This window comes from Nesoenas mayeri, assembly GCF_963082525.1.
Source record: "Nesoenas mayeri genome assembly, chromosome: 17".
Taxonomy (NCBI): Eukaryota; Metazoa; Chordata; class Aves; order Columbiformes; family Columbidae; genus Nesoenas; species Nesoenas mayeri.
In genome coordinates this window covers 14,243,425-14,257,941 of record NC_137565.1, presented here as the reverse complement: position 1 = coordinate 14,257,941, position 14,517 = coordinate 14,243,425, and the positions used below count along the sequence as shown (strand labels likewise).

Here is a 14,517-nt window from a genome sequence, read left to right as displayed (position 1 = left end):
ACTGTTTTGAGAGAGATCCCACTTAGGTTACTGGGACCTGTAACTGCACCCAAACTTCTTAAAAGAAGTATCTCAGAACTGAATGCTCATTAGAAAAGGAGCACAGACCTAGAACTTCAGCAACTTCTGTCACAACATACACAGAGGACCTCGTACCCAGGGGCAGTGTTGGATGTTACATTTTCTTTTCCAGAATAAGGAAGAATAAAGGAAGGACTGCTAAGTCCCCAAGGATTACTGGTGACATTCACAGATTTATTTTCCACCTCCCATCATGATTATTTCGCTCTGACAGTAAAAGCATTTTATACAATGCAAAGGTTTACATTTCTTCATGTGCATAAACACAGAATAAAACCACTAGCAGTTAACTCAGGAAACATCACAGGAGCGTGGAAAAGACACTTCCTACAGTCGTGGCACTTGCTCTAGTGCAGAATATAGTACTTACCACCATAGTGACTCACCCATTAGGTACTGGCTTTGAAATCTAGTTTCATAAAAATCAAGGGAAACAAAGAATAACTGTTGATTCAAGGCCCACACAGGTGTTAGGAGCAGTTATCTCTGATTTTCAGAACAGAAGACACATATATGCTGTTCAACCACCTCAGGCTATGGCCAGTGGAAAGAGGCTTAGTTAAAAGTGATGCCAGAATAAGGAGCCAGCAAATGCTATACAGTAGTGCATGGGAACTCTCACTCCACAACCTAGAAACACAGAATTTGAACAGTGTGGAATCAAATGACTAGTTTCACAAGGGGATTTGGGGATCATTTCAGAATAAGAAACTCAGCCACAGGATAAAGAAGAGCAGTACAGTTTGTCTCAAGCTCCACAGGTACATGCTGGATAAACCAGCAATACACAATTAATCGGGAAAGTTACATGCACGAGGCCAAACTGCTGCTTTCTGCTGCAACAACAGCCCCTCAAGGGTGAGCGGGTGGTGCCCACGACACTTCAGAAGCCAGACATGTTCTGCCTCTTCTCATAAGAGGGCTGCAGAGCCCCTGGTGCTGAACAGCACCTCAGGAAATGGTGCTGGTAGCAGATGGGAAAAAAGGGGGAGTTGCCTGTCATGATCAGTATAACAGGGAGATCTAGAACTGTTTAAACAAAGTTTGGAGAGAGAGTTTCCAAGATAAAAAACTTGCCCAAAAGAGCATAAATGTGAATGTGCAAGACTTTCATCTCAAAAGCACCAAGGAACTCAGCAGTTTGCAGAAGCAGTGTACAAGGAAAGAGAGTGTACAATCCCTCTATCCACCGGCAGCTTTCCACCGAAGAGTCGCTTTGCTGTGCCCAAGGTAGAGCTGTAGTGTGATCCAGATGCTCAGACGCTGTTTTGCAAAAGGTCAATTCATTTCATTACTCCTTGGAGTAAGATCGGGCAGCTCAGAGGGCCAGTGAACAATGACTTAATCCTTTCAAGACTTGGGCAAGAGACATCAAAGAGCAAGAGTCAGAAACATGTCTGAAACCTACTTCAGAATGGCCACGGAAAGTGTAAGAATTAAATTTTCGTGTCGCTGACCAGCCAAATAAAATAGAACTGCAATGTCTTCCCCAAGGGCCAGATGGAAAGGACTGGCATCCATCCAGTCAGTCCCAGGGGCAGATCAGTTCTCACAGGAGCAACAGGAAGGTGTCCAACTGCTCTGCTCCGGAGCACTGTAGTACTCTGTTGATGTTGTCAACCTCTCCCGTGTCAGGAAAGGAACACTGGACGTAAGATAATGAGACAAAGTTCCTGTTAGGAAAAGAGGGGATACCCAGAGTGCCAAAGAGGGCAAGGCTGATGAGACACACAGGCTCACGTTCCTTAGGGAGATGTATAAGTGTAGTTACTTTGCCTTTACACTGATGGGACTTATATTGCTTTTGAACATCTGCTTCTGATATTGACTGCAATATGATGAAATAAAAGCTGAGCACAATAGATGATGCTACAATCTTTAAAAGACTCAGCAGATACATTATCTTATGTCACAAACTTAATGACACCTAAACACAGTAGTTTTCCTAACTCCATCGTGCAGCTTTGACGTTCTGCTGTGCACAGCTTTCCAGAGACAAGGCCTAAAAGAATCACTGCACACGCATATGCAGTGACTTTTTGGTAACCACACAGGTACACACAGAGCAATCCCCATCAGCTGGAATGACATGACTTGCTGGCTTGAAGGAATCTTTAGACCTGAGCACGTTGAACTGAAGACGGGCAGAACTAAGTGCTGTGCTGGGAAGTGCTCACGTCAAAGCTGCAGACTGGTCAGCTCTGGCTTGTGAAGCATTGGGGACCCATTTAACACAAACACACAGACCAGAAGGTATTGCAAACAAAATGGGAGGCGAGCAACTCAAATATGAAGCTTGGATTTTAGCCATTCTCCAGTTGTGACTAACAGACTTTTCACTGCATAGCTCAGATACACATCACTTGCTGCACAGGCTGAATTCCTTCAGATTTTGCATCTTTAATTCAGATTCCTATAATCCAAGACACAAGAGACAGCCATTCTGTTTTAAAGTCCACTTCAGAAGGATAATTCATTGTTTTTCCACTGGGCAACTTAACTGTTCAGCAAAGTATTTCTGGTCTTCAGGATTCCGGGGTTCAGGCTGTTGTTCCGAGGGGGACACGGTGTGTGCAGCACACAAGGACAGCCCAGCTTTGCTCAGTCTCTTTGAATTCCAAGATGCATCGGAGCCACAGGACTGAAGCAAGAATATTTATGAATGGTTATGCTAATATATTTTAATAAGTATGCGCACGTTCAGCCCCATCTCCTCAGTGACTTCCCCGCTGCTGCAGACACCAGCGGCCGTGTGCCCGCAGGCTGGGTGTCGCCGGCTGTCACCGCGGGGCCTCTGCATCCACCTGCGTCCCCCGCCGGCGCGGCGGCCCCGCGACTCGTCCCGCTCCGTCCTGACGCCCGAGATGTCCCGCGGGCGCTCCCGCCGGGCCGCGCTCCCGCGGCCGCCCCCGCCCGCCCGCCCGCGGGGCCCCCGCCCCCCCCGCTTCCCCGGACGCTGCTCGCGCCCCCGCGCGGCCGCGGCGGCTCCCGTGGCGCTGGCGCGTGCGGCTCCCGGCGGAGGCCGCGGGGGGGTCGGGGGTCTCGCGGTGGCGCTGACGCGGGGCCCGCGCGCGCCGCACTCACCCGCTGCCACCGAGCGCGCCCGTCACGCGCCGCAGAGGCCGCAGCGGCGCGCCCCATGGCTGCCCCGTCACGTGCCGCAGCCCGCCCAATGGGCGGTGGGCGGTTTGGCCCCGCCCGGCCGGGCGGGGGCGACGGCGGCGACCGAGCGCGACTGCGATCGCGGGCAGACAAAGCGGGGCGGGGGGGGGGGGGGGAGGTGCCCGGCGGCGGCAGCGGGACCGGCGGGGGCGCCGTGCGCGGCGCCGGCCGCTGGGCGGGGAGGCTTCGAGGCGCGCGGGCCCGCCGGCGGACGCGGAGCGCGGCTCGGGCCCGGTCGCCGCCGCCATGGCCTTGGCCAATTACAGCAGCCTGAACCGGGCCCAGCTCACCTTTGAGTACCTGCACACCAACTCGTGAGTACCGGGCGGGGCTGCGGCGGGGCGGCCTCCTTGTGCCCGCGGACCCGCCGGCGTGGCGGGCAGAGCTGCCCCCGGCGGAGACAGCCGGCGAGTCCCGGGCGCCTCGTGCGCCGCTGCCGGCGGCCGGACCCGCCCGGGCGGGGCTGCGGTCGCAGGATAACGGTGCGTGCGGAGCAGCGGCCAGGGGTCCCGGGAGCGGGCAGCCGGGCCCTCCGGCCGCGTCGCTCTGGAGAAGCGCGTGTGCTCGTTGTCATCCGTCCGTGGCATCTAGTTTCATCTGTACCTGAATGTTTTATGCAGGAATATTTCAAGCAGGAATATGGCATTCTTCTGATCAGCTTTTCGAAGCTGCTGTGGCTTTTGCCTGTTAATGGTGAATCCCCCAAAATAAAATATCCTGAGAAGAGACGAAGTTCTTCTTTAAAATGGCTGACTTCTGAGTGCGTGTCTAGAAAACGGGAAGCGCCGCCAGGAAATGGTGCTTAGCATCGGAGACCTGCCTGCTGCATGTGAGCCTTGGAGTGCCAGTTCAGAAGAGTTTAAAGAAAAACTTGTTCTTGCTGAGCTGCCCTGGACGAACAATGTGAACCACAATTGGCATTTCATCGTGTTGATCAGCTGGTCACTGGTGTTAGATTTTCTTCTAACATTTTGTGGAAGAGTTCACTCTTACTGTTACCATCAATAGAAGAAGAAATAAAGTGCAGGCTTACCTTTTCACTTTCTGTTTGCACTGTCCGAAGTTGAGCTTAGAGCAAAGGACCAGAGTGGTCTGCAGCAAAGACTTCTGAGGCATAGAAATATGGGCAACTTAATTTCAAAGTAGATCCAACTGCTTTTGTTGGTAACACAAGATACATCTGCAAGAGCAACTAGGAAGAATCTCACTGGCATATGCCAAGAGCATTATGATCCATTTCTTTTCAGGATCAGGAAAGTAATGGGTTTTGCACAGGAGAAGAAACAACATGGTATCACCTTGGGGTCCATGTCCTGTGGCTTCGCTCTGGGGATTGGCTGGAAGCAGTTGCATGTGGAGTCAAGAGTCTGACACCTGAAGACCATGGACAAATACTGAGCCATCTTCCTGGTGCTGTCACTGTTTTGTGAAATTCTCATATCCAGCTGCAGAAAACAAACATTATGGATTAGAAGACTCCACGGCAGAGCTCTGTCAGCAGCTTGTGTTTGCCTGCACAACACCAGAACTCCAACAGTCTTCATAAGAAGATAATGTCTGTGCTGCAGAAAAGGCTGATGTGTTGTTACTGCCCTGAAGTATCAAATGTTAAAGCTGCTTCATGTTGCCACTGTACTTTCTGTTCTGCTTATGCTGCTGGTTCACTTTTGGTGTGCTATGTGTCTGCAATGCGTAACTGCATTACAAATTTGTTAGGAGGAGATGGAAGCTAATGCGTATGAATAAGCCCACGCTTTTCATCCATCATGAGTGAAGAGCCTTTTGAGATTATGGGGATCAGTGCATAAGCCAAATGCTTTCCTAAGAATGGGAATGGAAACAATGGAAGTAATATTTTAAAGGAAAAAACAAAACACAACAAAACCAAACAAAACTCATGACAAATAAAAAACCCTCCTGCTCCCCAAGAAAAAAATTGAGGAAAAAAACCCAAAACCAAAGCAAGACCAGCACAGGGCTCTTGATAATGGAGACTCTTGTCTTTTGGACTATTCTCTCTTGCTGAGGAAAGCCACACCATCTCAGATAAATTTAATTTCATAGCTAAAAGATGCTGTCATAGTCATGGAGGTAGAAGTTCTTTAAACTGCAGTTAACAATCAGCCATCTAACTGTTGAGGCACAGAAGGAAACCATTGCTTTTTTTTCTTTTTTTCTCTAAGGTGTTTTCTAGGAAAAGTTTTAGTATGTCTAACGCAGAGTATTCAGTCTGAAGTGCCTTACAGAAGCCAGATTTTCCAGTCCCTGAACTTGAGGACTTGCAGCAGATCTTTTCAATAGCTTCTTAATGCTTCCATGTCTGATGGCAAGTTTCACAGCATGTACCTGAATCACTTCAGTTGCCATACTTTTTAAATAAAAGTACTGCTGTGCTTTTCCAAGCTTTCCAGGTGCTTTTCCTGATGAATAGTTGACTGGGGACAGACATTTTAGTAGGGCCTGTAGCAATAGGACAAGGGGTAAGGGTTTTAAACTAAAAGAGGGGAGATTCAGGCCCAGGTTGGACAGAGAGGTGGTGGATGGACCATCCCTGGAGGCATCCCAGGCCAGGCTGGACAGGGCTCTGTGCAACCTGAGCTGGTGAAGATGTCCCTCCTCATGGCAGGGGGGGCACTGGGGTAGCTGGGAAGGTCCCTTCAATACAAACCATCTGTGATTCTATGTGAAAGTTCTTTTAGATCCTAGAATGAAAATCACTGTGCATAAACTTGTGAAAATTACCTGTGTATTGTTTTTGTTACTTCCCAGAGCTACCTGCCCCTTTGCATTGGTTTTCTTTCAAAATTAAATTCTGCTGCTTTAGGATACTTCCAAAGCTGTTCATTGAGGTGATCACAAAACCACTCCTGAGCCCACACAACTTGTTTTTGTGTATTTTGAGCAAAATTGAAGGAGTTTGTTAAAACGTTAACAGCTAAAATTGTCTTCTAATGGAAGGATTTAGCTTGTGATTGAACTTGAGCTTTTTCTGTAACTAGAATTGTCTTGTTGAAAACAGCTGGAGTGGAAGAAGTTCCCTCAAGTAGAAAGACTTCAAAATGGCTTGAAGAATACTAGTAATAACAGACCAACGACATCTCTTCACTCCCCAAGCTCCCTTTTCTTCTTGTGTATGTTTTCTGTTCTGGCATGAGATGGAGTACTGAGTACTCTCAGTACTCTCAGTACTGAGCAGATAGCTCTTATTCCTGACACAGATGCCAAACTTAAACACTTTCCCAGATGTGGCCTCATTCAGAACAAAAATAAAGTCTTATGTCTTTCGTTAGCAATTATGTACTTGTCTGACTATGCAGGATCAGGAGTCCAGCTGGGTTCAGACAGGGGTGATCTCTGAGAACTGCTCACAAAATAAGCTTTTCTTCCCTTGAGATGTTACTCCAAATGGTTGTTTGTAGAGGTGTTTGAAATCAGTCGTGTTCTACGGAGTCATCTGACTTGACCTTTTGTAACCCACATTTTGGTAAATTGGCAGTAATGGCCTTTTGTGTTCCGTTCCTCATCAAGCCTGCACTCCTGCATGGAGCTGTCTCGGATGAGCATTGGAGGTTGTGGGGAGGTCCAAGCCAGCTTGTTTCTTCCAGTATAAGTTGTCACTGAGCCTTCAGGTTCTGGTAACACTTCCAGTAGTAGTTGTGCTTCAGGTGCTCTGACTGATGTAGGTTACTGAACCTCTGACAATGCCTGTTATGTGCAAGCTCTGACTCCATTTCACCAACAGCTTGCTGCTTGTTTTTTAAATGGGTGTTGCACATAAAACAATACCAAGATTTTTCTGGCACGTGGTGGGAAATTGTCACCGGTTGATAATGGTGGATATTAAGTATTTCAGGCACTTTTGACTGTATGGCAAGACCATGGTGTTTGTTAATGCTGAGTTGATTCAATCAGGCCAAAGCACTTCATGTGACTTTAATGGCGTAATGACAAGATAATTCTAAGTGTTGAGCTTAATATGCTGCATGTGAGATATTTATAGTGTATATGAATTTTTGTTAGTGATAAATACCTGGAGTGGATTTCACTTTCTTGTAGGAAGGTTTCACTTTGGTTGTGTCAGCACAAGAGATTCCAGTTCTGATAGAGGTTCAAGTTGAGTACGGTGTCAGGCTGTGTGGAAATTGTCTTTTCTCTTGTCTCTCCTATCAACTACAGCTACATTTTCAGCTATTTTGTGCCAACTTCTTTCTTTGGAAGTCCCTGTATATATTTCCATCTTTTCCTTCGTTTGAAGCATTCTTTAAATTGTAGAATAAAATCTGCTAACGAAGCATAGCTGCTAGTGCTAAAGCATTTATTTGCTTATGGGTTTTTCCTGATATGGGTAACTTCCTAAATAAACTTCTGGGATGTTGATTTGTGGAGCTGAATTGAGATCTGTGCACAGGAAATCCTGCTCAAAGGGAAGAATACTGAGTTTGAGCTTCTGTGGACACTTTCTGATTGGGAAGATTGTCTTCAAGACCATTCCCTTCTGTCTCTTGCCTCTGCATGGGCAAGTGGGAGCTTGCAGAGATGGGGATCTCCATTCTTGTGGTTCTAGTGGTAACTCTGAAAGCTGATGTGTTTTTCCTCTGATTTGAGCGGCTTTGGTGGGTTAGATGTCATGACATTGAAGATGAATATGAAAGTTCATTTTGTGAATATTAGTGTCATGGACAGCTATGTATTTCATGCGTGGGAAATACCAGTGTATCTGTTCTTCAAAAGCTGAAAAGATGAATTAGTATCACCTTCTGTTTGCTTACCTGTTGGTGTGGTACAGGGCTGGCAGAAGACCGTCTTTCTCTGCATTAGGAAGAGTTGCAGCTATTGCCTGAGAATCTGGAAGCTTCTTCCTGTCAGACATAACAAAGTGAATATCTGCATGGAGGAGATGGACCTTAATGCATAATCCTCATTTGCCCATGGTTTACATACGGGCAGTGTTTAGCTGCCATGAAAAGACCTGGCATTGTGGTGAAAAAATAAGGATTCCTATTAATTGTTGACTCATTTATAGCTTCGTTCATTAGGTCAATAGTTTTCTCTCTTGTGTCCATGCAATGTATTTTAGACCATAGTGACCAGCCGTCTGTTGGATCAGCCCCTCCCTGCGGCAGCCTGGCTGTCTGCCTCTGTAAAACAGGAAAATGCACGTTTCTAATCTGCTGCCAGCGGCAGATGATGGTATTGTAGATATACACCTGGATTTGTTTGAAATGTGGTTGAGATTCTCGTTTATTTAAAGATCTATCTTTTTAAGTGTCAGTGTAACCCTGTTGGTTCTGTGTTTTGTTGCAGAACTACCCATGAGTTCTTGTTTGGTGCCCTTGCTGAACTTGTAGATAATGCCAGGTATGTACCTGAGACTGCTGAATTCCCAAGGTAAATTCAGTTAAGATTTACTTAGCCTGTATATTCATCTTGAGCAATTTTCACTTCTAGTAGACTTTCTAAAAAATACAAAATAGAAGACTTCACTGTAGTTTAGTATTAGTATTTCCCTTGCTCCTCTTATACCAACACATCTAACTTCTTAAAAAAAGAAAAAAAAGTTATTCCTGAAAAGGTAAGTTTGAGTGAATCATAGAACAACTCAGATTGGAGAGGAAATAGTTAGAACACAGAAGGTAGATTTAAGGTTGAGAGAAACTGGTAAAATAATAATTATTACAGCTGGAACTCTTAAGATACTTAGATAATCCTTGACTCTTAGTATCAAGCATGGTGATAGGATGAAAATAGAAGCTGGATGTTGAAAAATAAAGCAAGAACAGTTAGAGGAATTGTGACACTTGAGACTTAGTATTTGGAAATTGCAGGTTTTAGGCCACGTTCCTCATGTTTGCATTTGGGAATCTGGGCTATAGCTGCATCTCAAGCCTTGCATTCATACCTCTTGAGCTTCACAAACTATTCTGATGTGGAAATATTTTGAGATAGTTTTCTATCAAGTATGAATTATCACAGTATGCAGGTTGTAATTTAAGGAGCTGAAACCGGTAGATTTCTGTGTAGGAGAAATTCTCTGTAGGGAATCAGCTGTGTGTGTGCACACTGTCCCCCTTTTCACTTTTGCTACAACATAGTTCAATGTAGTGTCTTTGAGATAATCTCTTGGTTCCTCCTCTGGCAAAAAGAGAGGTTGGCTGCCTGGGCAGGAGGCAGCTGTACCTGGCTGGAGTTGTGAAGGCAAGACAAAGTGACTTCAGTGTTTAGGAAGTGGAATTTTATTACAGCATTACAACTGCATTCTTCTGATCAGCCAATCAAGGGTATGTGATGGGTCTACATGAAAAAAAATGGTTTTAAGAAGAGTGCGGTAGTGCTGCATGTGCTGCTTTTCCAAATACAGAGGAGGATGCACAGTAGATGAAAGGCCTTACTTAAATGATCTTTTAATGACACAGTTTCCTATGACAACCACGAATGTTTTTGGATGGAGTTTTATATGGAGTTACTAAACTTTTCATAGGTAGCTTGACAGAAAAAAACATAGCTGTTGTTTGTTTCATATAGGAGGGAGCTCGGAAGTGTGTGCTTATTTGATTCCCGCTCCTCCTCTCCTTAACATGACTTTTGTTAGCCATCCAGTGGTGTTCACTGTAACTAGTTTTAGTTGTGTGGCAGCAGTGTCTTGTGCTGGAGTTTGGGTTCAAGTAGGCAAAAAGTGTAATAGAACAATGTGTCTTTTAACTTGTTAGTGCTGACTGTGGGGCCTTTGTGGACTTCGATCCGAGCAGCCGGTTCATTTTGGAACTTATTACATGTGCCTGGATTTTTAGCTTAATTTCTATTTGACATTTGAATACTGATTGTGGTTTTATTGCTTTGTAGAGATGCAGATGCCACAAGAATAGACATTTATACTGGTAAGTCACTCCTGCTGCTTCCTTGCATGTCAGCAGTTAAGTCAGTAGTTAACTTGGATTTAGGCTGCAAACGTGTGTTGTGCCTGGTAGAATAAGAGTGAGGGTGTTTATGCCCATTACTGTGTTCAGTTTTGGGCCCCTCATCACAAGAAAAAGCCAGGGAGGTGCTGGAGCATGTCCAAAGAAGAAGAACAAAACTGGTGGAGGGTTTAGAGAGCAAGTCTTACGAGAGCAGCTGAGGTTGTAGTGAGATGGGTGTCAGTCTCTTCTCCCAAGTAACAAGTGATAGGATGAGAAGAAATGGCCTCAGGTGGTGCCAGGGGAGGTTTAAATTGTATATTGGGAAAAATTTCTTCACCAAAAAGGCTGTCAAGTGTTGGAACAGGCTGCCCAGGGAAGCGGTTGAGTAGCCGTCCCGGAGGTGTTTAAGAAGATATGTAGATGTGATGCTTTGGGACATGGTTGAGTGGTGGACTCGGCAGTGTTAGGTTGACGGTTGGACTCAGTGATCTTCAGGATCTTTTCCAACTTAAATAATTCTACGATTCTACTCTTTGTCCTATACCTCAGTGTCTGTTATATTTCTAAAAGTAGTACCTTTACAAAAATCTCAGGCAAGCTCTTAGATCAGCCTACAGCTGAGGTCGGGTATAGTGAGTAGCTGTTTATACTGGATGCTTAAGAAACCTGTTTTTACAATATACTCTTGTAGCATATATTTAAATAGAGTTTAAAGTGCAGGAGAAGTTCTTAGTAATTCTGTAACAAAAATTTGGTGTTCTTTCCTACAGCTTTGGCGTATTGGGGTTGTGAAAGTCCTGTTTATTGGGGTATTTCTGTTGTGAACACTCCTTCCATTTTATGGAACTTTTAACTTTTGCTTGTGAGAGTACTGAATAACTCTTCTCTTGTAGAACCACGGGAAGAGCTACGAGGTGGATTCATGCTGTGTTTTTTGGATGATGGAACAGGAATGGATTCAAGTAAGTGACAGGAAGTTACACTTGCATGTTCAAGCTGAAGTTTCGTGTTATGGCTTAAGCTGAATGAACAGTTTGGTTCTGCTGAAAAGAGCATGTTCCCTGCCTGGATATGTGTTCCCGCCTCTGCACGGGCTCTTTTGCATTGTGTCGTATATCAAACCGTTCACCTTTTCAGTTGCAGAAAACTAATCTGACCAAAAGAAAATTGGTCTGCTGCATTACAGAGTTGAGTCAGCATGGCCTGTGTTTTTTCCAGCACATCAAAGCTAGCCTTGGGGCTGGAGGGAGAACAGCGTAGCCAGAAGGGTTATGAGCACAAGCTTTGATGGGCATAACTCTTCTCCTCGGTAGAGGCTGCCAAACTGTTGGTGTATCTCAGCTCTAACAAGAAAGCGTGCCATGGCAGAAATAGAAAGCTTAGTTTTGAAAGTATTTTGCCTTTGTTTCATCATTGGCATTGTGACTGAGATTAGGAAAGGCGATAGGAAATCTTACGAGTATGAGAAGAATGTAACAAAGGCCCTTCTGCCTTGTCATACGAGTTGATGTAAATCTGTGTTGGGTCTAGCAGGAGAAAAGCCTTCTTGCTTTGCTTTAACATTAGAGAACACCACTGTCAACCCACACCACCTTCTTTGTGTCTTGAAGATGGTGAAATCCTCCTGTGAGGAGCTTTGCACTGAGCAGAAAGTTGGGCTAAATTGGAAGGTTTTGGAGAAGGTGGAGGAATTTGGTAAATGAGCATTGACAAACATTTTTGTTCTGATCCCTCAGTACTTTAAGATCTCCTTGTGATATGTAGCATTTGGTTTTGTATTAGCTAAGTATTAGCTAAGTATTAAGTTGGTTTTTTTGACCGATCTTTTTGCTAAATCTTAAAGGATTTTATCTTGACCTTGGTAGTATGAGATACTCTGTAGAGGAGTTTGGCAGATACTGGGAATTGTAGTGGTATTTCTCATACATCATATGTGGCAAATACCATATAATTGGTGTCCTTTGACTGTCTTCATGCTTGCATCCAAGTGCGGTTCCTTTTGTGTCTGAAAAAAAAGCTTTTATTTGTTTGTAAATAGGCTGTGAAGATATCTTTGCCTCTTTCCAGGGCATTGCATTTCAGGATGTAAAATTGATATGTAACTTTGTTTAGTGTTTTCAAAAAAGCCCTTCTTAATTTTCAGTGATCTGAGGTGTATTGTTTTGATGCAGAGTCTAGCTCTAGTGATGACATCTTCATGGCTTCAATGCTGGATGGTCATAGTAAACTTGATATGCATTTGAAAGTCACTTGACTGAGGGCAGCCAGGTAGAAATTCAATTTGCTGCTCTGCGTGCCTGTCAACATGGACAAAAGTGTCTGGGGAGAGTCTGTTATTCTAACTTCCTATGTGGGCCTCTCTCTGTTTCTGTCCCTGGGTGTAGGGCTTAGCATTTTAATTTCTCATAATGCAGGATCTAGCAGTTTTAAAGACATCTTGAAGGCCTCTGAAAGCTGATTTTAGGAGATGTCAGCAGAAGACCTTTTACTGGACTTTTCTCCCTTTTTGTTTTGAAAGTAGCATCAACATCTATACAGAGCTTCCTTCAACAGGAATCATAGGGTTTGGGAGTGGGTTTTTTTCCGCATTATAATTTTATTTAAGGTTTGTTAAGAATAATAGTTAAAAAGAATAGCTACATGACTTGCCACACTAGCATGTGGGCTTCCTGAGTACATTGAAAGGAGCTTAGAAGGCTGGATGAACCATTGTCTGGAAGGATGAGTAAAATAGACCCAGGTATATCTGGGGGCATTCGACAGAGGCAAGAGCTGAACTGCTCAAGTGAACTGTTCCATGGACACATTCTCTGTGTTACTCTGTCCTGTTGTTGTTCAGTCTCATTGGTCTTGTTCTGTGTTGGACACTTCTAGATTTGCCTGGCAAGACCTGAAAACAGAGAAGGGTATAGCGAGGCAATAAACCAAATTTGAGTGCTCTGTTTGATAGATCCTGATTGTCAAGCAAAATGGCAGCTCCTCAACTGAAATTAGTGGAAAGTGCAAGCGATTGGCATTTCTACAAACTAGGTATGTTTCTCAAGTGACGCTGTGGTGGTTTAACCCCAGCCGGCAACCATGCAGCCAATTGTTTGCTCTCCCCCGGTGGGTTGAGGGAGAGAATCAGAAGAGTAGAAGTGAGAACACCCATGAGTTGAGATAAAGGCGGTTTAATAAGTAAAGCAAAAGCCGTGCACATAAGGAAAGCAAAACAAGGGATTAATTCACTAATTGCCTTCTGCAGGCTGGTGTTCAACCAACTCCAGGAAAACTGGGCTCCATCATGTTTAACGGTTACTTGCGAAGACCGTAACTCTGAATGTCCCGCCCTTCATTCTTCTACCCCCAAAATACATACTGAGCATGACATCACATGATGTGGAACATCCCTTGGGCTGGTCTGAGCAGCTGTCCTGGGTGTCCCCTCTCAGTGTCTCGTGCATCTCCAGCCTCCTGGATGAAAAGTCTTTGACTTGGTGTAAACATTGCTCAGCTACAACCAAAAAACATCAGTGCATGATCAACATTCTTCTGGTACCAAATGCAAAACACAGCACTATACCAGCTATTGGGAAGAAAATTAACTCCATCCCAGCCGAAACCAGGACACACTCCTACTGCAATTGCATTATGAACTTGCTGCATTGGCTCTGTTAATGATCACACTGAATTGTGTGGTGTGAAGATCAAATATGTTTGTACTCAAGCTGCTCAACCTCCTCTCGGGCAGTGCAGAGATCAGAAGGTCTCCCCTCAGCTCCTGTTCTCCAGCTGAACCCCTAGGTCGCTCAGATGCTCCCATCACACTTGTGCTCCAGCCCCTCACCAGCTCTGTTCCCTTCTCTCAACTCACTCCAGCACCTCAAGGCCTTTCTTGGCCTGAGGGGACCAGAACTGCCCCCAGGATTCGAGGTTTGGCCTCCCCTGGTCCCAGCACAGGGACGGTTACTGCCCTGGGCCTGCTGGCCACACCAGTGCTGGTACCAGCCAGGATCCTGTGGCCTCTTGGCCACCTGGGCACACGCTGGTTCATGTTCAGCCGCTGTCACCAACACCCCCAGGGCCTGCTCCAGCCACTCTTCCCCAGCCTGGAGTGTTCATGGGGTTGTTGTGACCCAACTGCAGGACCCGACACTTGGCCTTGTTGAACCTCAGACAATTTGCCGCAGCCCATTGATCCAGTCAGTCCAGATCCCTCTGTATGGCCTTCCCACCCTCCAGCAGATCAACACTCCCACCCAATTTGGTGTCATCTGCAAACTTACTAAGGGTGCACTCAATCCCCTCATCCAGATCATTGATAAAGAGATGAAACAGAACTGGCCCCAATACTGAGCCTTGGGAACACCACTCATGACCGGCTGCCAACTGGATTTAG

At 45.5% G+C, this 14,517-nt stretch overlaps 1 protein-coding gene across 2 annotated transcripts in view; it reads left to right on the top strand.

Moving 5' to 3' along the window:
• The first annotated feature begins 3,415 nt into the window (after positions 1 to 3,415).
• MORC2 (MORC family CW-type zinc finger 2) overlaps positions 3,416 to 14,517 on the top strand; it is a 46,562-nt gene continuing 35,460 nt past the window's right edge. The window contains exons 1-4 of one of the 2 annotated variants that reach the window (XM_080355383.1): positions 3,416 to 3,557; positions 8,548 to 8,601; positions 10,084 to 10,118; positions 11,033 to 11,101. In XM_080355383.1, coding sequence (XP_080211509.1) covers positions 3,490 to 3,557; positions 8,548 to 8,601; positions 10,084 to 10,118; positions 11,033 to 11,101 — 226 coding nt within the window. In that variant the 5' untranslated portion in view covers positions 3,416 to 3,489. Of the gene's footprint in view, positions 3,558 to 8,547; positions 8,632 to 10,083; positions 10,119 to 11,032; positions 11,102 to 14,517 lie in introns of both variants that reach the window. The other variant, XM_080355382.1, reaches the window with a different exon arrangement.